The 25,728-nt window shown below is 43.3% G+C and overlaps 1 protein-coding gene across 1 annotated transcript; it reads right to left on the bottom strand.

The window, feature by feature from the left end:
- Nucleotides 1–1,941: 1,941 nt before the first annotated feature.
- nr2f5 (nuclear receptor subfamily 2, group F, member 5) lies at nucleotides 1,942–23,990 on the bottom strand. Its single transcript, XM_071542230.1, has 4 exons — nucleotides 23,624–23,990; nucleotides 11,245–11,525; nucleotides 9,750–9,996; nucleotides 1,942–4,209 (listed from the first exon to the last, which is right to left on the bottom strand). Exons 1-4 carry the CDS (start codon nucleotides 23,988–23,990, stop codon nucleotides 3,890–3,892), a joined length of 1,215 nt encoding a protein of 404 aa, XP_071398331.1. The 3' UTR covers nucleotides 1,942–3,889.
- Between the last annotated feature and the right edge of the window lie 1,738 nt (nucleotides 23,991–25,728).

Below are 25,728 nucleotides of genomic sequence, written 5' to 3'. Positions count from 1 at the left end.
TCCTCACTAAATTCTGTCTCCTCACAATAATCAGATATTTGTGTAATGCAAAGTAATTTACCTGCAAACTAATTTAACTTAATTGCTCTGCCTAGTTCTGTTTGCTCTCAGATTTAATGGTAGAATCTGCTTTTGATTCATATTTTAAAGGAGTGTATTTTGCTTTTATGGTTTATGCTGAGGCCAGTGTTTGCCATAAATGGCAGGTGTGCAAAATTGAAGTGCAAAAGTAATTCAGCTCCTGCCATTCAAAGGAGCTGTGTCAGTTTGATTTACCTGTACACATAAACATTCACACACACACACACACACACACACAGACACACAGACACACACAGACACACACACACACACACACACACCTTTGGGCCACATGTGTTTTTTATATTCATATGGTGAGGGGAAGAAAAAAATGTGCGCCTCCAAAATGGAGGTTGAGGGGTCATGGTGTTTGGCCAGGAGTGACAGCTCTGAAATGAAGGCATAAGTCAATCGGCTACTCTCCATACACACACTCAAGTGCAACACACACGCACACACACACACACACACACACACACACACGGGTTGGGGCGAGAGGGGGGCAGCAGAACAAGGCTGTGGAGGGGTGGGGATTGGGGGAATGGGGGAGGTAGTTGGAGGAGGGGAGGTTGGGTGTAAAGGGCACAAGGTTACCATGTGGGGGGAGTGTGTGTGTGTGTGTGTGTGTGTGTGTGTGTGTGTGTTTGTGTGTGTGTGGTGTGTGTGTGTGTGTGTGTGTGGTGATAGTGGGGAATGGGGGTAAGAAGAACCGCACATATGAAGGTGTTTAGGATCTATGCTCTCTCTCTTCCTGTTTTTTCTGTCTCTATTTCTTCACCTGTCTCTCTCTCTGTCTCTCTCTCTCCTTTGGTATCTATCTGACCACTATCACTGACTCTCTAAGAGCTACCACTCCAAGTCAGTGGTAAACACACTCTTTTAGGACACACACATACACACACACACATAGTGACACACCTTGAACCCAAGGTCAAAGACCATGTGTGCTCTCAGACTTGCTCTCTCTCTCTCTCTCTCTCCTACACACACACACACACACATACACCATAATGTTAGGGGTCAGAGTGTTTGTTTACATTCTATCACGCACCATCTAACAGCAGGCCTGTATCAACATTTGGGCTGCACCCTGCCGTGAGCGAGGGAAACCCCCACATGGTTTAAAGTCATTGATTGATCCACAGTATTGATCGGCCCGTGCCTTTCTCCCTCATTGCATCAAAGTGCTCTTAGGAACGAGAAAAATATCTGGGGGCCGAAAGAAGAGTTATTTATCCGGAATGGACTGAGGTGCAATTGATATCAATAGTCGGAATTTGAAAACAAACAGCTACTGTGAAAGGATGGAGATAGACAGATAGATGGTCTAATAATTGCGTTACATATATTGGTTTAAATTAAATTAATGGACAGGTTCCAGCCAATCAGAATGAAGTATGATATAAGGTATTTTTATGCAACATTTGTTTCCGACCATGCACTGGACGAGATGCTTATAACCACAATATACAAATTTGTACCTCACAAGTCAAACAGTATTAGTCTGCTTTGACCTATGAAAGGAATGAAGCAAGCATGGATTATTGCTTAGCAAGGGGGAACTAATTTTTTTGTTGGTGGAGGGCCAAAATACAGTTATTAAATTAAAACCCAAAGCTGGTATCTTTTGTAATGTTTGATACTATTGTAGAAATGTTATAAATAAATCCTTTAATATAGTATTTACAAGATTTTTACAATATAAAATGTATACTGTTTCATTCATAGAGTGTTCTTTCAGTTGTAAACCATCTGATGGCAATTAAGTCACTATGATGCAAGGCAGAAAACTTACTGTGAACAACAGAATTTTATTTCAATTAATGGATCCATATTTCCAAACAAAAATAGAGGGGGAAAAAAACAAACTCTTATAGAAATTTTTTGTGAAGTCATTTATCAACAGACAGCTTTCTAAGGTCCCAGATGGCTTTTCAAATACCAATACTTGATGCTGATACCACAGTGCCATGTTGGAAATGTGAGACAGGTTGTCAAAACAAACTTGCTTCCTGCAAACAAAAAAACAAAAACAAAAAAAAAACACTTAATATAATCCTAAACTAAGTCACAGTCAAAAGTCCAACCAGGATAACATTGTAACATTAACTGAGGTTTTCGGAGGTTAGTGATACATTTCTCTACGGTATCGGTACAGTAAGCTCGAATGACACATGTGAGTTGAGGGGGCCTTCCCTACATGACAACATCATTAGGGAGAGGAAAGGAACCTGCACAATGTCGAAAAAACGAAAGTGCTGATGATGTAAGCCGAAACGCCCTTCGTTCTTGCGTGTTGCATCATATCATATTCGCATGATGCAGTGGATTTTCTGTCGTCATTTCATACTGCCTGATGTTTGTATCTTTTTTCTCCTTTTTTGACAGTGCGTGAGTTGCTTTCCTTTCCCGAAATGACATTAGGAGGACATAATACCTGTTATAACAGGTAACAAGAGATTATGGCACAGTCATAAGATAAATGCTCAGTGACAAAATCTTTGTTCTAAGGCAAATACAGCTAGTTTTACAAAATGCGCCCCCCAGTCCAAGATGTCCAATATTCGCTCCACAGCTTTTGTCCACTGTCGTTAAGTGAGGGACTGACAATCATGACTGTAAAACAATGAAAAACAAGAATGTGTTGTGTCATTCCTATGATAACATTATGTAGGAGTTATAATGGGCCACTTGAATAAGTAAAAAGGTAGATAGAATGGCAGAGGGGTAGCAAGAATCTACCAGTGCTGTGATTTTGCGGGAGTGAATAAGTGTAGGTTCTGTCTAGTTTTACAATGCAAGTGCCTAAGCTTTTATTTATTGATTTTTTTTTTTTACAAACTCCCTCTCCCCCTGAGACCTAGATACAAGTAAAAAGTCAAATTATAGACAAACCAAAAGTTAAATTTTCATCACCAACACTACCACAAAAATATTCCAAACAATATGCATTTTTCAGCTTTGGCACAGGTCGTTGATAAGTTTAAATTTTGCCCATTGGTGAGATGGGTTTGTCTTTTTGTCCTTGTACTGATATTGGCATGTCTGTCTGTCTCCCCACCCTTGAACCTGAGCTTTTCCCATTGAACCCTAATACGCTATAGATGCCTATGAATCAATGATATACATATGGACACAATCATGAGTTTTCTCTCCATATAAACAGTGCTAATACACACACACAATAAACATGTCCTCTGCAAAAGTCCAAGACATTTTGGCATTTGTCTTTTTTTAATGGCTTCTGGTTTTCTTCAAAATAAAAATTGGTAAATAAACAATGGGCCTTGTTCGGTTGGTTGTAGAGTTCTATTGGCAAAGCCCTTGCTCAATGTTCGCCATACTGGGATGCTTGGACATAGCCACTATAAATGAAGGTATAGCACCAACAACAAGGCAATGTTTTGTCTTTTGCTGCCCCTGTTTGGGGTTTGAGACTGACATCTTCAGTGAGTCCAACAGACCTGCTGGTGAACTGCGCAATAACCTGTTCTACCAACCAGTCCATCTCACGCCACATCTCACACATAGACTGCACCATCGTCTGAAGGACTGCAATGGGCCACCAAGTCTCTGCATTGGCCACAATCCCTTTGAGAGGAGGTGAATGATTCGCTGGCTTGTCTAACTGGGACGCTGAAGTGTTGTATGGTCGGTCTGGGCGGAATGGTGAGGGAGAAGCTTCTTCAGGGAAAGTTGAGAAGTTGAAGACAGAGGATGAAGGGAAGGAAGGATGGATGGGTGAGTAGTCAGATGGACGTTCAGCCTGAATTTCTGCAACTTCTCCTCCTTCTTCTTCTTCTCCGTCTCAGGGCCCGTTCTCGTTGTAGTGGAGGGAGATGGGCCGGTCGCGCTGCACGGTGGGCATGTAGGGCCAATTGTAGCTGGAGCCCGACAGCAGCATGTCGCGAAGCAGCGTCTCGATGGGCGTCTTGCCTACCAGGCGCACGAAAAACAGCTGCTCGATGACCGGCGAGGAGACGATGCGCAGCGAGGGCAGGCGTAAGAGGAGGCGTCCGAAGCGGTTTGGCTGGCTGGGGTACTGGTTCCTTACGTACTCCTCCAGGGCGCACTGGGACTTCTCCTGGATGCTCTCCACATGGGCCACGTCTGACAGCCCCATGGCATCTAGAGGGAGGGAAGAGACAGTAGAGATGAGTTTATGGTTCAAATAGAAGTCTTTAGGGGACCTATGGTGTCTGAAAGTAGTAGTAGTAGTAGTGAGCAAGTACACTAAATGTTCTAAATATTACCAGCAATGAAGTTGATAGTTATGATCTGATAAAAGCCACTTCAATCATGGAAGGGAGATGTAGATAATAGGGAGGAGTCAGGTTAAAGAAGATTTTTCAAGCAATGAGACAACTGAGGCGTGGATTGTGAAAAAAGGGGGTGCAACTTAATATAAGAGAGAGTGTCCTAATATTTTGTTCTCTCAGTGTAGGTGACAGGGATTTGGCAGTGAATTAGATAGCATTGACCCATAGCCTCTAGAGGGAGGGGGGAGAAAGTAGAGTTGACTTGTCTTTAGCCGATATCAATCACATCTAGGTGATTGAAAGGGGATGAATGAGAAAGAAGGCGAGAGAGAGAGAGGGGTAAGAGAGAATGAGTCATTATTCATCCTGCTCTTTGTACTTTACTGAAGAGGGGATAAAGAGGAAGACAAGTTAGATAGCTGATGGTTATTCTTTTATATTCAAAATCCTCAACCCAGAGGAATGTGGCTGAAACTTGTGGAGGTCGAGGCTGTCTGCTACACCCCTGTGGTCTATGGTCACAGTGGACCGGAGCGTTCCCTTTCCCCTCAGCTGGAGGTCATGTTCTGCCTTCCACCTCCTCACACCTCCCCTCCCACCGGCCCCCGCCCGGGCGCGAGTCTCGCACAACCGGGAGAGTGTGTTACGCTGTGTTGCGATACTTTTCACACCCTCTGTGTGCAGGGAGTGCACGGGGGATTTAGCCAAGGAGGTCAGGGATGTGTGAACTCAAAACAAAGGCACATTTTACTGTACTCTGCCACATACTGTACATTCAGCGTGAGTGCCGCTGCTCTCTGGCTTTGTCCCCTGAATGAACCCTCATTTGTAAGAAAGGCTTTCACGACGAGGGTAATTTCTTCCCAAGTGCGTTCCTTTAGTGTGCTAAAGCACTGGCCCGTAGGTTTTAACCTGTCACCTTGCATCGCAGGACCCCTTTGTCATCTAACACTTTGATCTGTCCCCTGTGTAAACCCTGCCCTGCTGAGCCTCAGCTCCACGCAACAAAAGATTTAATTTACCTCATATTTTAATCGACTGTGTTAAACCCGCCGCCCCCCAGCGACCACTATTCTCATCATCCCGGGTGAATAATAACTCCCAGGTCGGCTGTATTTTCCTCCACTAGGGGGGCGGCTGGACAGTTTTTTTGTCGGTCGCCATTTTGGGTCCTGCGTGACAAGGCGGTCACTGCCTGGCTGGGATTAGCAGAGCTGTCCGTGCGACTGAACCCCCTTCGCGTGCCAAAGCGACAGCTCTGTGGGCGCCCCTCCACACCGAGTGCCATGTTCTTTTGTCTGATCCTTGGGCACACACAGGGTCAGTGGGGGTGAGGGATCAGGGTGGCAGGACTGAGATGCCCATTCTCTGATGTGGGTTGATGGGACTGGGTTTCACCGGGGAGAGAAGGGAGGGGTCTCGGAGGGCGGAGGTGAGAGACGATTGGTGTTTGTCTCAGCTTGTTAGCTCATCCTACCAGAGTCAGGTTTAAGGTTTAAGGGGTCTGTAAGTGTGTGTGTGTGTGTGTCTGCCTCCGTTGGTATATCCAACTTTCTTTGTGAGCAATATTTGCATGTGTGACTAAATTTATTGTATATGGGAGTTTGCCTTTCCATCGTGACTTGTCTCGTTTTTGCAATGTGTGTACAAGTGCACACGTCTGCCCGCGCACAGGGAAGTCACATGGGATGCTCAGGGCTACAGGGGTTATGTAGGTCACGGCCGGGACTGTGGCGAATCCTCCTTCTCGCTGAAACCCACCATACATAATTCAACCCCCGTGGTGGGGGCAGGGGTCCTGGGGCCTGGGCTGGGCTCGTGGGTTGGGTTTGGGGAGCCAGGGGGGAGGAGGAGGAGGAGGGGGAGGAGGGGTGGATGACTGGTTTCAATAATAGATGGGAGCGTGAAGGAGAAAGAAATGAGAAGGGAGAGGTGGATCCACAGCCACCCACATGGAAGAGAGCTTGATGCTGAAACTAGGTACACGCAGAGTGAATCTGACAAGCCATGCGAGGGAGAAGAGGGGGGTAAGTGCAATAAAAACAAGGGCGAGAGACACCTCCTTGTTGGCTTCCTCGCCATCCGTTTCCCCCTGGGTCACAAGGCATGATCTCTCATTGAAGTATCCCAGATCTGACAGTATTTTGGCTGGCGCTGGAGCCCAACGACTATTGGGATAAGCCTCACCGGGGTTTGTGTATAAGCAGTATCAAAACAATGCCAATGCCATGGATCTTCCTCAAGATACAAAACTGTTATGGTGGAACATGATGCACCACTGTCACCGTTTGGGGTTCAATTCCCATGGTACCGTACAGAGCTTTGGATAGAAACATCCACCAAATGACGTATATGCTAGTACTACATTAATTATGTTCATTCAATAGTGATGAATATGAAGAGCCAGTGACAGTCAGCAAACCAAGTGGTTTAATCGTGGAAAGAAATTATCCTTATCCTAGACAAATAGTATGATGGACTCAAAAAGAAGATTATAGGCGATGTAAATTATGGTTGTCACCAGGGGGCAATTTGAAGCGGATTGAGGCTGCTGGCATCCCTCTAGTTAATAGCTGAGGTGGTTGGACTAAGCGAAAAATAACAACAACAACAACATGCTAGCACTCGTCCCCAGGACTCTCACCCAAACCGTACATTTAGATCAAAGTTGAGCCAACTGTAAACATCTATTTTCTGTTAGCCTGGCATGTTGTAGCCATGTTGAGTTTTATATCTCCGTCATTAATAGACTGTAAAATGGTATGAATTTTAAACTTTCTAATGCTAACAGGTTATTGCTAGCATGTTAGCTGTACCCACATGTCCTGTCTGATTAATACTGGACTCATCCCTATTTAAAGTACAGATTTTTGGGGAAAATGTAAAGACAAAAATTTACTTGCCTATCCCTTATCCCCACTGAACAAATAACTTGCTGGTAATCAGTTACTGGCCATCAGAAATTCAGTGATCAATGTATCAGTATCAGGGCAATTAATTTACCAAAGAAACACTCACAGCAGTTGAAGTGCATGATGTTATGACAATAAGATAAGCTTAAGGTTATATTGACAACAAAAGCTTAGGGTGAGTCAGCTGAACACCAGCAAAATTGATTTGACTGAGACACAAGCAGCTACGCATAAGGTCAATAACTGCCTATTATGAGTGAGCGGTCAAGTTACGGTCAAATTCATGGAGGGAACTGACTAGCAGGAGAGCAGGCTGTAGCACTAGCATTTACATGTGGAGCCATTGACGATATCTAGCATAGGTCACATCCCGGTCAGGCTCATTGGAGGTGAAAAGGCTGCGGGTTAAGTACAGTTGAAGTCTCGAGTGAGTGAGTGGTGAAGTTGGAGTCCATTGCACCAGAACTAAAGAATGTTACATGGAGGCGAAAGGTATTAATTGAGTAACGGTCAAACTATAGAGAATGATGGACAGGAATATAGTTCTCTGCAGGTCTATGAGATAATACCTGACGAGTTGCTCTGTTGTATAATACATGAAGAAGAATGCCCCAACAAGAAGCGACTATCATGTTTTTGGCAAACTGCAGCTATGGTTTAAGACTGCCAACTAGCTGACGGGCTAATGTTAGTTAGCCAAAATACTTGGAGTTTCCCACACTGCTTTGCTAACTCTAGATACTGCATTTGCTGGAAAAAAAACACATGCATAGTTACTGCAATTACAAAGTCCCATGTGGATTTCTAAGCTAGCAGTAACCTGCAAGCCAGCTGTAGCAGTAATGTCTTGCTGGGAAAGCTAATGGATCAGATGTTTGCATCAGAACTAAACAAATTTATTTTGGTTTCAGAACTAAACAAATGTAGGTTTTTGTGTGCTGCGATAGCTAACTTGGGCATTTTGAAAGCAACATGAAAATTGTATTCCGCCACAAAAATTCAGGGATGTGATCAGAGCAGTAGCCTACATAAAACAGGAAATAATAGAGCAAAAGGCAGAAAACTGGAATCCCCAGTGGTAAAGAATGAAACTGTGGTCTCAAAAACAAAACAAAACTGAAGAGCTGAAAAAAGAAAAAAAGAAGATTTCCCTGAAATGAAATGTTTATCCCTTGAATTTCTGCATTAGTCACCCAGACCATGGTATGAGGTTAATGTATTATTGTATTCAATGGTTGTATTATGGCCTCAGAGATAAGGATGTGATAAAGATGTGAGTTTACCTTGGCTGTGTTTACATGCACAGTAACCCGGCTATTGGCCATATTTCTCTTAAGGTCTAATTGAGGTTAAGCTGTTTACATGTACTTTTAAAACCCTCCCATTGCCAAATAAACCAATTAACAGAATATTCCCTCCTACAGAAAGCACAGTCCACCTGCCAGCTAACTCCTCCATCTTTGACTGAGCAACAGTTGCTTACATGGGAAAGAAATGTAATGTTTTGTGTTGACATCAAAATCTACCCATAATACTGTGGGAGTCCGAGTTTGCGCAGAGGGTGAAAACCAAGTGAAAGGAATAAGAATCAGAGTAAACCGAGCATCTTAACCCTGTTTCTCATAATTGGACGATGAGCTTACCCGGCTTAAATTATGACGTTTAAATGTGTCAACCTTAAACCAGGTTACTGGAGTAAGCAGGTTAGGGACAGACGTCTCTGTGCATGTAAACGTAGCCACTGTCTCTAAAGAAGTCACTTTTGCACTTCAGGGTCAACATGCATGCATACATTGTGCGTCACTCCAGGAGCCAAATCGGTAACCAGGCCAGTACAGTATAGTTCAGATTGCTTTGGTCTGATAGAGTGAAAATGCCCAGAGTGGTTGGATTATACTGAAAACCACAGGAGGTGTATCAGGCATGACAGCTACACATCTACACATCATTTATTTGTAATTGATATTTACGGTATATTTGTGCAATAACAATAAATGCTAAAACCAAAAGAAATCTTGTACTTTTATATCAAAATCTGACTATTTTTACTTCCTGGAAAACTATTTTTAGTGGTTTCTTCATGGCGTACCAGTAGGCATTTCAACAAATAATACCATAATTGATTTTTGAACAGTTCGCCCTCCTGCAACTTTACAAATGTTGAAGTGACATCAGTGGCAAATTGGTACAGTGGTGCATTTTTGGGTGTTCACCCGTGAAAAACTTGCTTCCTTTTCCTAAGACACCATGATTGTCCCTAGTGGTTGGGATTTATTCACTTTGAAGAATTTGGAATTCGTGACAGCTCAAGATTATGCACAAAACATTTTTGAACTTTCAAACAGTCCCTCCCCCCCCGTTATGTCCCACCCCAATATCATTTTTCAACTAAATTATCGAAGCAATACCCCATCGAAATCCCGTTTTCTTGTTTCCTTTAATAAACTGTTCTCTTCTACTCTATGAATATGTACACATGTGCATCATTCCAGCTTACCGGATGTGAAGAGCACGATGGACTTGAGGCAGGAATACTCGGCCGTGTCGACCTGCAGGGCCTTCAGCTTCTCCACCTGCTCCTGGAAGACACGGATGTGGTCCATGAAGGCCACCACCCGCTCTGCCGACATGGGCGAGGCGTGCAGGCCGGCCGCTGCCAGCAGAGGAGCCACATGGAGCGGCATGGAGCACTGGGCGGCGTTCAGGACAAACAGCTCGCTCCATGACATGCGCAGCAGCGCCACCTAGGGCACAGGAGGAATGGATTGGTTATTATAGAGGAAATGATTACCTCTGCAAAGGAGGTAAGTGTTAGTTTATCTGTCTGTCTGTCAGCAGGATATCTTCAGAACTTATTAACGGATGTCCATAAAATTTGGTGGACAGATAGACCTTTGCCCAGTTGATTCAATTTTGGTGGCGATCTGAATTTGGGAATCCAAAAATATTCCAAAAGGAAGTGACATGCATGAAAATCTTCGTTTCGGCGTGTCTACACCAGCAATGCATTTTAATGCCAGGTCTAAACACCATCCAGCTACATCAGATCTGGATCTAGATAGACTGGTTAATGCTGGTACACTGGTTAATGCCTGGTGTAAAGGGAGACTTTTGATAGCAGATTGAAAGTTAATATTCATCAAATCAGGCATCACCAAGATCGGGTTTATAGAAAGTACACAACAAGGTGCATGATACTGTAGCACTTACGGAGGGAGATGACATGACATTAATGATATGGTACAGCGATAGCATGAAATATTTGTGATGACTATGTCTGCCAAAAGCATATGTGAATATTTATAGGTTAGGTGACTCTGTGCCAAGACATTACAGCTGGCCTAAATCTACATGTGAACTGACATCAGGCCTATGAGTACCTCTCTTGGCCTACAGTGAATAATAATAACACAAGATATTTCCTTTTTACATGCCACTGTGAAGATTAAATCATTTTAATAAGGAATAAAAACAAAGTGCATGTGTTTTCCGTGGTTTACAGGCCCAATCCTTATTAAACAGAAGGTATCATAAAAAATCTTTCCCAGAAGTTATCTATAAAGTAGTCTATAAATCATAGTCCGTGAAAATGAATTGATATGGTGAGCTTTCGTTGGTTTATAGCTTTCTTTTGGTTTTCATTCAGTGGCGCAGTACGATGAAAACAATTTCATTTTTGTTTATGCCATCATGTTTTTTCTGCCCCTACAGTCGCCAAGCTTGTCTGCATACAAAGCAGCTGCAGTAAGAGTTTATCACTTAGTGTGGCTAGTCAGTCTGGGCGAGGCTGAATTCAGGAAAAAGAACAAAATAAAATCTATTGTTTTCTAAAAAGTCTAATCCATGGACAAAAAAAAAAAACATGTGTCTATCTGTAGGTCTTGTGTATATATTGTATTTTTGAGTGGAAATTCAATAAATAAATCAGTTGCTGGTCAAGTATTTGTAGGTCCAATGTAAATTCTAGTCAGGCACTGAAGTGGCCAGCTCACCTGGTCCATGAGCTGCAGATCAGGGAAGAAGGGGATGTTCTTGGCCCACTCAACAGCGCTGAACAGCAGCCTGGCCGCCAGCTCGCAGATGTTCTCAATGCCCATCAGGTTATTTCCCTGCATGCACTGGGCGCCGTAGCGGGACGTGGGGTAGGGCTCGGCGCGCAGCAACAGAGAAATGAAGCCAGACAGGTAGGGCTGGCCGTTGTACGGGTCGCTGCCGTTGGTCAGGTACTGTCCCGGGCTGGTCTGGGAGTTTGACATACGTCCTCGCTGGACAGCTGATCGAAAACAAGACAGAAAGACAGAGGAGGTTTAGAATTCAGAAGCTAAGGATGAGACACATTGAGAAATATGAGCATACACAAACTTTAATCTTTGAACTTTTAATATATGAATATGTAACTTTTTTCCAGAGCTAGATATTGTTTATTGTTTCTCTCTCTCATTTCCGTCCAGCCCACCACTTGTAGCACACAGTAAAAGTCTGAAGCTTCCCTGTCATCAGTTTGTCATTACGGGGTAAAGCACTAACTGTCATGATTTAGCAGGCCTGCTACCACGATAAACGATAAACCAAAACCTGGTCCACATCCACATGGCCTCTGCACTGTCTCAGAGGAAAAGCATGAAAGGCACACTGCGGCCTAAAGACACATCAAGTCCTGCAGGAGGAGAGAAGGAAGGGAGAGGAGGGGAAAGGACAGGAGAGGAGAGGAGGGTGAAGGAGGCAAATGGGGCATGCTGAATGGCTGGAGGGGGGGGGGTGACCCTGCAGGATCTGGGGGAGTAGGGGTCAAAAAGTGTAGAAAACAGGGAAATTTGTCCGACTCTAAATATGTCAGCACTTGTCTTCTCAATGGAGCAATGCAGCCATGGAAAATGGCCAGGCCAAGGCCACTCTCCATTGCTGCCGTGTATCAATGAGTAATGACAAGCAGCAGCCGGTAAAGATATAACACTTCTTCACACCTACATATATATGCGCACACACACCCACACACACACACACCCACACACACACACACACATCCTCCCCCCTCTGCTGCCAAATGGCTCAGCCTGAGGCGAAAAGGGCACACAGAGGCCAAGCTCCCGTGCACAAACACACACACACACATGCCGGAACCCCTCGTGCCGAGCGATGATGATGCGGCGAGCGCTCAAAGGCCCATTTGGAAAACACCTGTTCAGTCATCCCCACTGTCTGACTAATAACTCCATCTACTGTTACACACAGAGCGAGAGAGAGAGAGAGAGAGAGGGAAAGAGAGAGAGAGAGAGAGCGCGAGAGAGAGAGAGAGAGAGAGAGGGAGGCAATGAAAATGCAGAGAGAAGGGAGGGGGGGCAATGTGCGAGAAAAAAATGAGGTAAAAGGGTGAAATGGCAAGATAAGGTGGAGAAGGAGAGAGTGTGAGGTGATAAGTTGAGAAAAGGGAGATTGTGAGCAGGGAGAAGGGGGAGGGAGGGGCAGCAGAGGGGGAAAGATAGAAAAGGTGTGGTCTTCAGTATGCCTGAATATAGCATGAGATGAGGCTCGAGATAGAGAGCACTGGTTTACATGAAGAGACAGGTGGAGGGAAGAGGTGGAGAGAGGCGTGCGAGAGAGAAGGAGGGGGCAAAACCTCGGTTTAGAAAATACTTTTCAACTCAGCGTCACCTGTCACCTCGGACGCAGCAGCTGTGTCAACTGAACGTCCAAAAAACGAGAGGTCAAATCACTCAAGAGCATCATAAAAATGGCATTAATTCTGGCCCGTCCACCGCATAGATAAAATACCTCAGAGCAAAAGGTGTTGACCTCAAAATACTAGTTTTCCCAGTGAACTCGTGTCAACCCGTGTTCCCGGAAAAGAATGTGGTCTCCTTTGGCAAACAACACAGTCTCGCTAGGCCGAGCTATGAAGAGGTGTTGCCTGTCACAAAGACAACCTTGCACAACGGGACATTCCTTGTCACTCGCACTCCAACGGCATGGCTCTCGTCTCTCGCTTTGCAAAGAACAGATGTCTTAGCTTAGCCGCACATGGCTTTCTTAGCAAAATTCCACAAATAAAAAAATTTAAAAAACCCATAACAAAACAAAAGAGAGCATTTTGAGGAGCGGGGGTGGAAGTTGTTGTCCTGTGAAGCTCAATGGTCAGAGCAAGGCACTGCAACTGCCAGGGTTAAGGGTTAAATTCCTACAAGGGTCACCAATGCTAAAAATTTATTCAGTCAAGGTACTCTAAGGCAGTGGTTCTCAACCTCAACCTCTCAAAAGGGAAAATTATTCTCTGGTTGGACTGTCTTTGATGGCAGGGGGAGGGTGGGGGGTCACAAGTAGGCATTGCTTCGGGTCACAAGCCAAAAAGGTTGAGAACCCTAAGGTGCTTTGGCTAAAAGCATCCACCAAGCAGCATATATGTTATGAAAAAACACTGAATGTCAGTTATACAGTACTGTTGCCACCAATTAAAGATGTTACTGTAATGCAGAGTTCCCACCGTGTGTGCTGATGATGAACCAAGTCTTCCATGCACTCCCATGACCTAAAACATTCAGTCATTCCTTCCCGGACTGTTAATGTTCTTCAGCTCAGAAAAGTTCCACAGGGGTGAACAGTCTGGTTTCCGGGGAAAAACAGCTGAAAACCACCAGCTAATGCAATGAATGTGTGAACCAAGTTGTGAAATACACTCTGGTACAGTATATTCCTGTAAGTGACCTACTGGTAAAATCCCCTGATGTTCCCTGACTTTCCCAGAGAATTTATCAAATGTTATTCCAGATATTCCATGACCAGTGTCTAACCCTGGTAATGTTACTGATTTGCAAATTCAAAGCTATTAATCTGGTCTCTTATTGATTAGTGGTTAATCCTGCAGACGGCAAATCTACTTGATCCACTTGACTTCTCAAAAGCCTCATTGTGGCGGTCACTCGTGGCTGAGTGGCTGAGCACTTGAGTACGTCTGACTGAAGACACATTGCTCTCTCTATTTCCTGGCCTACAGCTGGCCGATGAGACTAACAGAGAGAGAAAGGGATGTGGAGAGATAAAGGGATTGAAAGAGAAATGGGACAGAAAGAGAGAGCGGAAAGTAGAGAGAGAGAGAGAGAGAGAGATGAAGTATATCGAGAGAGGGAGAGAAAGAAGGGAAGAGACAGGGAAAGGGGGGAGGAAGACAAGTGTGTGTGTGTGTGTGTGTGTGTGTGAGAGAGAGAGAGAGAGAAAGAGAGAGAGAGAGAGTTGAGACCAAACAAGATCGGACGCCTTAGGATAAGAGAAGATGAGAGACTGGGTCACAGAGAGCGAGAGAGAGAGAGACAGAGAGAGAGAGAGAGAGAGAGAGAGACAGACAGAGTGAGAGACAGAGAGTGGGGGGGAGTGAGTATAAAGTCAGATTTGGGCGCCTGCCATAATCTGTTTCCTGCTTTTTAATTGGTCCACCGTGGCTTGGCTTAGTGTAATTGGCTGATCTTGTCTCATCAGACAACAGAAAAAAACCGGGGGAACAGTTTGTTTTTTTTTCTCTGCACAAATGCCATAAAGTTGAATTCCTGTACATTTATTGTACTTGGCAAATGAAGCGATCCTGATTCCGAACAGGGGCCGAAAAAGCCTCTACAAAAGAACTACAAATCCCCCAAAACCCAAAACGGGAACAGCAGCCCACAGTAGCGATGGCACAAAAGGAGGGCAGGGAGAGTGTGGGGAGGAAAGTGCATGCAAACAGAGGTACCATGGGACATTTCAGCTGCGACTTTTAAAATGCCACTTCAGCAAATGGCAGCTGGCAGAGCGCACGGTTCGCTGCTCGGCTGTCCTGGATTAGCCTCTGGGTCAGACTGTTAGTGGAATTACAGAGGGTTGCAGCAGCTAAATACAATTAAGGCCTATCAACATTTGGACTAAAAGGTCATGGTGCCGGGGCAACGCAGACGCATTATAGATTTGGCTCAGTCTAATTGTTGAGTGTAATAAGTAGCTTTTCCATTTCTAAAGCTTCCATTGGCTAGCAAAAAATAAACACTTTACCCCCTATGAACCGTGGCGCTGCTTCTACGTCACATAGTCCCACAGCTCAGCTAAGTGTGCTTGTGTGTCTGTGTGTGTGTGTGTTTGTGTGTGTGTGTGAGTGAGAGAGAGGAAAGAGAGAGAGAGCTTTTTCATTATCGTTCCTACTTTCATTACTGCTATCAATTATTATTATTGTTCCTTTTTGATGTACTGTAATTTAAATGCTTTGGCAACACATAAATATGTCATATTAATGAAGCTCATTGAATTGAATTAAACTGAGACAGAGAGAGAGAGAGAGAGAGAGAGAGAGAGAGAGACAGAGAGAGCGAGAGAGCACATTTTGTCACTGTCGGGTGAAAACCTTGTGTTTTAAGTGTTTTAATGATTTAAGTTTAGTTGAAGGATCACATGCTCCTCTGTGGGTTGAGAGAACTCTGCAACCTTCAGGTTTATGTAACGTTTTCAAAATTAATTAGATAAATTCAAAAACGCATGATTGTCAAGTTAAAAACAAGGCTGTTTTTCTATGAGATACAAGGTTTTCACCTGACAACAGTAATATGCCATTTAATTTATCCTTGCAGTACTTTTATCCTTGCAGTACTTTTGTCCTTACAGTACTTTTATCCTTGCAGTACTTTTATCCTTGCAGTACTTTTATCCTTGCAGTAGCATGAGGCCATACATTTTCAGCATGGGTGTCTTCAGGATGAGTCAAACCACTTAACCTGCTGCTATTATCATGCTGCACCCATTGAGCTACACAGGTGTGCTTCAGTGTGTGTGTGTGTGTGTGTGTGTGTGTGTGTGTGTGTGTGCATGCCTGTATGGATGCATGCCTGTATGGATGCACATGGGTGTGATCCGGCTCAGGAGGCAGTGTGTGATGTGACACCCAGGTATTATTCCTGCGGCTCTCACAGCAGCTCTTTTAGCTTTTGGCTCTGAACTCTGACCTGCAGGTCGTTGTTCTGTGGCAAGGAGCAGCTAACATGTAAGCCAGGAGAGAGTTAGAGATAAAGAGACACAAGGAGAGAGAGAAGCAGAGATAGAAAATAGAGCGTGAAGATATTGACAGGAGAAGGTTAGAGAAACAGGTATCAAGGTTGGGTTCAGTTCACTTCCAATTCAATCAATCTAGGAACTGTGTTTTCTTCAAAATTGAAAAACTGGAAATCTTTTGCCATTAAAGCGGTAAACGGCAAGATCCTTGTATGTTTTTATATTTTGGTGACATCTTTGGTGCTAAGCGCTCATTCCTGTGGTGTTTCTGCACTGCACTTCCCAGAGATCACCTGTCAATCAAACCAGTGTGGGCGGGACTGTGACTTCTTTTTTCCTTGCATTTTCTGTTGATGAAGTTTGAGTTTCTGTAGGTGGCGCTCTTTTCTTTGTCTGTTCAGCCATGGTGGCTATCGCTGCTCATGCTAACTACCCAGTTCTTCTTCTATTGATTCCAAACCAAATCACTGTTGTGGTAAAATCGCATCATTTCCCATGCGCCAGGGGATTTTTCCCAGGAAAGAGCTACCAGACACCGGGTGTTTGGAAAAGCAAATGTAAAAGCTTTCATGAACTGGATATAGGCAGAATCGCTATTGTGTTATATCAATCAACGCTCTTATATCCAATCTACAGAGAAATTATTGAAAATGAACCGAAAATGAGAATTGAAGTGACTCCAACCCCAGTATGTGCTGAGCATTAAAGAATGAGAGACACAACAGAACGAGAGCGCAGGGAAAAAAAAACTGGAGGCAGTGTGGGAGCGGGAGGCAAGAAACACAGATAGTGACACAGACAGAGAGCGACAGAGAGACGCGGAGGGGAGAGGAGGTGGAGGCAGCTTCGCACGAGGCCGTTCGGGGGCATTAGCTCCGACTGCAGTTGCCTCAGTTTCTCTCAGACTTTGATGAGGCAGTTCCTGAATGAATTAGTAAACCAAATTCACCCTGTACTCCGGCGGCTCTGACTCAGCCTGTCCTTCTTTGCACTTGCCCTCAATCTCGTCTTCCCTTTATTTGCCACGCAGCGGACTGTGGTATAACTAAGTTTAATGTCTTTTTTCTGTGATTTTATCATTGTTATTCAGGTATAAAAAGTGGCTCTGATTATTAACATGTAGGAGAAGGCATGTATGCACCAAGCTGCATGTATGTGTTTTTTTTTTTACTGCTTTTTAATGCTACAATCTGAACCTTTTTACTGAACCTCCATCATATCAGAGGTAGATGACATGGCAGATGTACCATATTTAATAAAAGGTCAATAATGGCCCGATATATGGGCAAACTGATAATATCGGTCTAACCCAAATAGGGACAAATAGGGAAAATCTGTTGCATCTGTTTTTTGCTTTGACTGTACTCTTTATTTCTTGTGATGTAGGGATTTAAACTTCTTCTACTCTTCGCTGATCGTGGATAACAACATCAGCTAAATGCCTGAAATGTGAATGTACATACTGTATAATCCCCATAGTGCTATAGTGGAGAAAACAAGCAGGTAAACTGAGGGGGAAGATCTCTTGGGAGCTAAATGTTCCTGACAATGACTGACAAACACGGTGCCTCTTTCCCAACTGTGTGTTATTACAAGTGACCCGGGTGACACAAAAACAGGTTGAGCTACTTAGGTCACAAGCTAAACAGACCCAGAGTCAGCGTCTGTTAGAGTGACTGACAGAACGCACCTGACTAAAACAGTCATACATGTGCTGTGTTTTCCCTTATTTATCTCTTTTCAGTAAGGCTAAAAGACACAATCAAGTTAAGATGACTTTTTCCATATACTGTATGATAAAGAGTATGGAGTAGAAGAGCATTAAAAAAAAGCCTTTAAGGAGGCATACATGCTATTTTGTGACGTGAAGCCATTTCACCTTGACATGTCCAAAAGCACTGAAAAACAGCGCACTCCATTCATCCACATGCCTTTCTTAAATATTAAAGTCGGCCTTGGGGATAACATCATGGGGCTCCAGCTGGCTCTACAGTGTATCACTTTAATGGAGGCTGAGAGCCACTGAACGATGTGGCATTGGGCTTTGTCAATGGGAGTCATTTTCCTTTGATAGAGCTCTGGTAATGACCTCTGCAAGCATCTGAATATGTCAATAGCAGTGTCATTGTGATAGGTAAAAGGTTGGCTGTAAGGTTTTCACAGCCAAAGGGGGCCAAACTACAGTGTTTTCATGTTTCACCGCCCACTGTTACAAGCCCAGTGTGCCGTATGGATTAGTCAATACACGCGGCCTGTTAGTCTTTAGCGTTCCAGTGGGGTATTTACTCACTGCAGAGGCCCGAGCCGCTTCACACGTTTGGACTTTGACTTGAACCTGTCTGCTGTTAATGTTTTAGTTTCCACTGGCCTATATTTGCCGCTGTTGTTAGGCTTTTGTCAGTGTGAAGGAAGAGTCAGGGGGAGGCAGCAGCAAGCCCACTCAGCACAGAGTGTGGCTGTTACAGATTCCTGTGCTACAGTTGGTTGTTAAGACTGTATTTACTATCTACGCACTTTCTGCTAACTCAAACACAACAGACATGACATGATGACATTATCGTTGTGTATGCCTGCATTACCAGCGAATTACCACACCTGTCTTTTTTGTTCTCAGTGAAGCTGGTCCCTGTAGGATGTTTCAAAATTAAAACTACAACATTCACTCCACTCCAAAGGAAGTGTCAGGCTGATTCTCTTTGCCTTTCCATTTCCTTTTCAGCCTAACAAAGTCAGAAACGCTACACATGACAACACAGAGAGAAATGAGCAGCGGTCCTGCAGCTGTGTGGGGAGAGCAAGGCACTAACTAAGGTTAAGGGTTTGATTACTGCTGATGCCAGAAATGTTTGCAGTCATGGTACTGAAAGCTGACAAATCAATGTTGTCACATGAAGACTTAACTCCAAATATGGTGATTTTCATGTTTTGACAATTTAAGGAGTACATGGTCCATTATGGGTGGAGAAATTCTACAACCCCCATTGGATAAACTCCAAACTGGTTTTCTTCAGTCCTGAAAAGTTGACATTTTTGAGATACAATTGACAATATGTTTTATAAAACGGTCCACAGAAAGAAGTCAAATGTCCCCTTCTGGAAAACGAAGCACTCACTTGAAGGCGACGCTCTTCCAAATCTGAACCTGTGCCCTCATGAAACTTTTAAGACTTGTTCTCAGGTAGCTAAATATGAATTCAGTCTAAATAGAAAAGCCAGTAAGTCATGCAGTGGTGAAGCTAATATGCCTACATGTAATTTTGTTAGTGGCATAATACTGTAAAATGTAGTAAATGCACATATATGTGAACAACAGTCAGATGGTAATTGAAAAGCCCCCGAATGTTTGTATATTCAAAATCCAACCTGCACTGAGTTTCTCATGAGGGAGTGATGCAGTTACTGAAGAGGTAAATTCAGGTCATCACCTTGGTTAGCAACAGGACTCAGCTGGTATCCACAAACATAATCTGTATGTAGCCTAATAGATTTATAGTTTATTTGTGTCCCAATCCAGTCAACACATACAAATAATTAGAAAAACGTGACACACTTCATTTCATTTCAGAAGTTGTTCCTATACTACCAGTGCTGGGTCTTGAGCCCTCACACTGCATTCTTTCTTGTAAAAATGAAGTAATGACCTATTTGCTATGAATTTCAAACTTTACAAAATGGATTCTAAATGATTAACAGCATATGTCCAAAGAACTGCATTTTCATGAATGAAACATGCAGATCAGCTGCTTTTTTTTTTTTTACGAAAATTCAGTTTTGGATAGTGCTGAAAATGTATAAGAATTGCAACAGTAAATGAAGATTTTTCCTGGATCATAACTCAGAATAAACTCAATGTCCCCTTGACTACCTTGTCAGGTGACCCCGCTGCATAATGCAGAGGAAACATGACTTATGTATGACCTCTGGGGAGGCTGATATGAGGCAGTGGCTGGGAGAGGTAACAGTCTTACCACTTTTTAGTTGGCACCTTTAAACTCTGAATTCTAGGCTGCAACAATGCTTACTTTCTATGTTAAAATCGAGTAATGATGCCAGGATTATGAAATGTTACAAATTATTTGCAATATTTCACAGTATTTGTCTCATAAAATGTTCTTGAAAGTTTTGTGCAAGTATTTTCAACTGCTAAAAATCTACTCAAGTCATTTATTAAATAATACAACTATTTTGTGACTGGACTTTGGACTGAGTTGCTGCCCAGATCAAGTCCAAATGACTACATATTCATAATGTAGTGAAGGGTAAACCCACCTAAACTCACTTTACCCACCCTTTTATTTGCGTATGAGAGTTTAGGATATTCATAATGTGCATCATTGTATATTGTCAAACTGATGTAAATATGAAGGGGGTCCTTTAAGGATAAAGAATAAATAAATACTTTCTCTCAAAATGTAATTGATATTTGTTTACATATTGGTGGTTATTTCCCTGGACTGTTCCCACCTTTTATTGAACACTACATGTGACTAATTATCCGTCATGACACTTCATTCACATTTTGCACACTTTACACTTTCATTAATGTCATAAAAGTTACTGTCAAAACTGCTGGTAGGTGCATGTGCCCCTAAAGGTAGCTGTATGTGGTGACGATTTGAGACACAGTTTACTCGCTTTGACCTCAAATGCACTAACATTATGTGCGCTCAGCCAATGCGCCCAAGTAGAAGCTGACCTGCTCTATATTTAAGGGTTTTGCGGCGCACAACTTTACATAAGCTCACTACACTGCAAAAAATGTCCAGCTGAAGAAGCCAGAAGTCAATGAGTCTTAAAATCTTATTTTTCTCATGTGAAAAAATCTTCCAGTGGGCTGAAATAATCATCTATTTTTTCCAAGAACGTCTTGAATCAAGTGGCATTATCTTAATAGAAGAGCTATCTGTCATACCGTATTTCAACATAATGCCACTTGTCACTTTTTTCTCTTAACAAGTGGAACTGCATTGAAAACAAGGGAAACAATTTCTGCCCATTGAGCAGATTGTCCCTTGTTTTAAGGAAATCAAGATTTTAAGACTCAATACAAGACTAAATTTGACTTGCTAAATTGGACATTTTTTGCAGCGTGTGGCATATGCAACGCAGACTTGGACAGGACATGTTATCTCATCATTTGAACGGAGAAGCCAGTTCCTTTTAACACTATCCTTATATTAATTAATAGTGGATGAAAGTTCAGCACTGCAAAAAATATCCATCTTACTGACATTAGGCTAACATTGCGTCCTAGAATATTTTTCCTTCAAACAAGTGAAACAATCTGCCATTTGAATTAAATAATTCCACTTATTTCGGATGCAATTTCACTTGTTTCAGGGATTTTCATGAAGCCACGTGCCTATCTCAAAATAAGATCACTCGATTATTCCTGAAAGAAGTTGATTTGCAGGGAAACTAATAAAATGATTTCAGCTCCATGGGCAGATTTTATCACTTACTATTTTAGGAAAATAAAACAATTTGTCTCGACAGCAAACTATATCATTTGTTAAGATGGATGTTTTTTTTTTTTGCAGTAAACACACTGCGGTGCGTCAGGCGATTACCTCGGGTTCATTCAGTCGGAAAGGAGCATGACCGAGTCAATGTGGCCTGCGGGTGTTTTACATGAGGTAAGACTGTGTGTACACTACACACACACACACACACACACACACACACACACACACACACTAGTGGTGCACCAGCGGGAACCCTTTAAGGGATCATCTCAGGCTCTTATAAGACGGGTATTTCCACCGTCTCCGTATTTGTATGTTGGCTCAGGCAGAGAACAAAGGGCGGCAGGGCGGTTGGAGACACTGTCTATCCTTCAACATGCCCTGCCGGAGTGTCCATGAGCAAGACACCGAATCCCCCCAGCTGCAGGGATGCTGTTACTGACCCTGTTCTGGGGCAAGGGATTATTATTACTATTAATGAAGTATAACATCTTTATTAAAGATTTGAAGTTAAGAGCATATGTCACAAGTGGGTGATATAAAATGCCCTTTTATTTCAGTTTATAGCCTGTATGTGCCAAGAAGATGTGTTTAGTTTGCAGCATGCAGGCAGATGCTCTTAGCATTTTCATAAATTTACCAAAGGAGGTTATAGGACTACGCAGGAACTCATTTGTCTGCAGGCACTCCATAATTTCTAAACCACACAGACTCTTTTGGTCATAAAAGCTATCGGCTCTACATCAGCATGTCCTCTAAATTGTATCTTGGTGGCTGGTGAACGAAATATCCAAACCGCACAAACAAAAACATAAGGATTTAACCCAGCAGTCATGCCTGAGTGCAGCTAACACAGCGGTTTGGAAAAGGGCATTTCGGCTCCATTTGGTTGATTTGTTATAAATATAATTACTACCAGCGCTGCTCTCAGGGAACTGGACGCGGCGAGGTTGTTGCTGACTGATAATGATAAGAGAAACACTCTGCTTGACCAACACGTTTCCTCTGCTCCTCTTTGGCACTAATTGACCCGTTGTTAATCCCACACAATGCAACAAATGTAGCGGGATCCTCTTATAGCGCCTATGGGTGTCGGGGAGCAAACACCATAATTAATAGAGGAACAAAGGAAGAGCTTTTTACAGAGCAACAAAATAACTGCGCACCGGATTGAATGGGGCAGAGTTGGCAATGTGAAATAAGCATTCTGATACAGCAGGTGGTGTCTGATTATTTACCTAAGGCAGCTGATAGCATAAACTGTATAGAAGCACGTAACCTTCAGCTCAACTGCAAGCATAACAAGATAACATTACGCACAACTTTACGCACAAAATGTCTCACATGGCACAGTTTCAGAATGACACTGACAAAATTGGAACACTGCAAGAATGTCCGTCTTAACAAGTCGTTTAATCGCATATTCAGTCTTATAATCTTATCTTCTCTTACAGCAAGCCGGGGGGGAAATCTGAGATGATTCTGTTTGTTTCCAATCTAAATCAGTTTGCGTCGAATTTGTTTTGGGATTAAGTGTTTTTCTGGTAGCCTGCTAGGGGAGTAATCTGCCTTATTCTGCCTCGTTAAAATACTGACGCTTTATTTCTGGAAAATTCATTAAACAAGTGAAACTGTACTGGAAACAAGTGGGATTATCTCACCCACCTGGCAAATTTTCTTCGCTTGCTTTGAGAAAAATAAGATATTTTACGACTGAACACGAGGCTCGATGATGGGCATTTTTTACAGTGTAACAAGATAAACATTACGCACAACTTTACGCACAGAGATACACCTTGTAAACAAATGTCTCACGTGCCACAGGTTCAGTTTGTCAAAGTATAATATGAGTTGACAAAAGACTATACATCAACCACACACACATAGAGCACACCTTCGGCCTTACCTTCTCTCCTCATGCCGACTTTGAGGCACTTCTTCAGCCGGCAGTACTGGCACTGGTTCCGGTGGTGCTGGTCGATGGGACAGTCTCGGTTCCCCCGGCAGGTGTAACTGAGGTTCCGTCTCACCGAACGCTTAAAGAAGCTTTTGCATCCCTCGCAGGTGAACTGGCCATAATGCTTTCCACTGGACTTGTCCCCACACACCATGCAGTCCACGTTGGGGATCTTGTCCCCGGAAAGTGCGTCGTTCCCCGGGGTGGAACCGTTGGGCGTCCCCGGTGTCCCGCCGGGCTCCTGGCCGCAAATCTGGAGCTGGGACCCCGGATCTGCAGAAATGTTCTCTTGCCACTGGTTTACTACCATTGCCATGCTATCCCCAAACACTTTGGTCTTTGTTTAAACCACAGAGAGAGTCAGACTGGGAGATAGAGATCCGTCCTGACGTCTTAGGAGAAAAAAACAAGGCAGGGCGAAAAGGCGCTTCCCACTTCCTTCAGAGATCAGTCTGCGTTTAATGTCTTTATTTAAACCGCTGGGTTATATTTTCTATATTGTTGAGTTATTTTCTGTAAACATCTATCAAAGTTGACCAGAACAGCGAGGTATCAACATGGTCGTTGCATAAGAATGTAGCCTACAACTCCCGGTGCTCCTCGCTGTCCAGCGATCCATAAACACGTTTCTCTTCAAAGAGTAACCTCTTGGAAAAGTCAATAGGATAAGTCAGCGTATAAACTGGTGGAAAGCAAATGTTAAATGACTATTTGCCTGCTTCCAAAATATGAAAGAGGGTAAATAACCTTGCCTATTGCTGACAATAATATCTTGCCTCTCGGTCGGTCGCTCCAAGGTCTATCCCACGCTGAAACACTGGACTGCGATTCAAGAGAACTGCCTCGATTTAAGAGAAATGCCTCTTGAACGACAAGCTTGATTTAACACTGACCATATTTCAAGTTATTCGGCGAGGGATTTCTTTTAGTCACAAGCTCCTATAGAAACGGTACAATGCGCAGTCCCGAAGAGTAGGTATAGTCCCGGTTCCTCTTGTTCTTGCGCGCCGCGGTGAGGTTTGGATAGAAACGTCCGTGTGCGCTCTGATATTTATTTACCCAACACACAGGATCTAATGCAGCCGAACTATCCGTTGTGCCGTTTTGGATGTGAATCTGTGTAAGAAACCTAAAGCAGAAACAGCGAGTTGACGCGCAGAAGGCTTTTGCCACTCGAGTGTACTTCACCCTTCGGCCGTCTGTCCCATCTCTGAGAGTCAAAGCTATAATTTGGTGAAAGTGTCACTAACAGGCTGCCTCGTACGGGAGCCCCCCTAGCGGCGCGCCATATAAGGTCATAACCGCCAAATAAGGTCATATCCCCTCCCCTCAGCGGGAGAGGAGAGGGATGAAGGGACGGCCGCGATTGGTCAGAGGATTCTGGAAAAAAGTAAGGCGCTTTCTCATTGGACCGCGGTCGATTAGGCTGCGTTTGACTGACAGGAGCGGTTGTTGGGATACAAGTACTGTAAAGTACATCAGCATCCCATTAAAAAGAGTGAATAAAAAGAAGTGCTGACAATCTTATGCAGTTGGGCCGGATAAAAGCGTGGTTAATACATTTTATTGATTAATTTGAGATTAATTTTTGTTGCAAACACATCATATTATTTATATATTCTCTCTTAATCAGGGATGTAAAGGAAAAAAAAACATCTGAACTCAGTTTACCCACATTGTTATTTGCCAAATAGACTTTTACCTTTTAAGGGCTGACATACATCTTAATGATGGGAAGTTATGAACTATTCATGAGTATCAAATTGATGCAAAATACAGAGGGTCTTTTAAAGGGTCTTTTGGCGAAATGAATGCTTATCTGAAAATAGAATTTGTTTTTGTTTATATTAATGATTGTGATGCCTTTTGATCAATGACTGGCGATCATATACTCTCCTTTTTATTTACGTCACTGCTAGTAATCAATCTAGGGCTTTTTTCCCCCAAGTCTATAGGCCTATAGGCCTACTTCTGTGTTCTTATAGGCTGGTATCCTACCGATTGACCTCTGAACATTTTAAACTGTGCAAAAAATATCCCAAACTAAAAACCGA

This window comes from Centroberyx affinis, unplaced genomic scaffold (genome assembly GCF_046629955.1).
Source record: "Centroberyx affinis isolate AG114_WGS23_722 - 3 ecotype Tasmania unplaced genomic scaffold, CSIRO-AGI_Caff_v1 ptg004043l_1, whole genome shotgun sequence".
Lineage (NCBI taxonomy): Eukaryota > Metazoa > Chordata > Actinopteri > Beryciformes > Berycidae > Centroberyx > Centroberyx affinis.
Note: the sequence above shows the minus strand (reverse complement) of the source record. Positions and strands in the feature narration are given on the sequence as shown.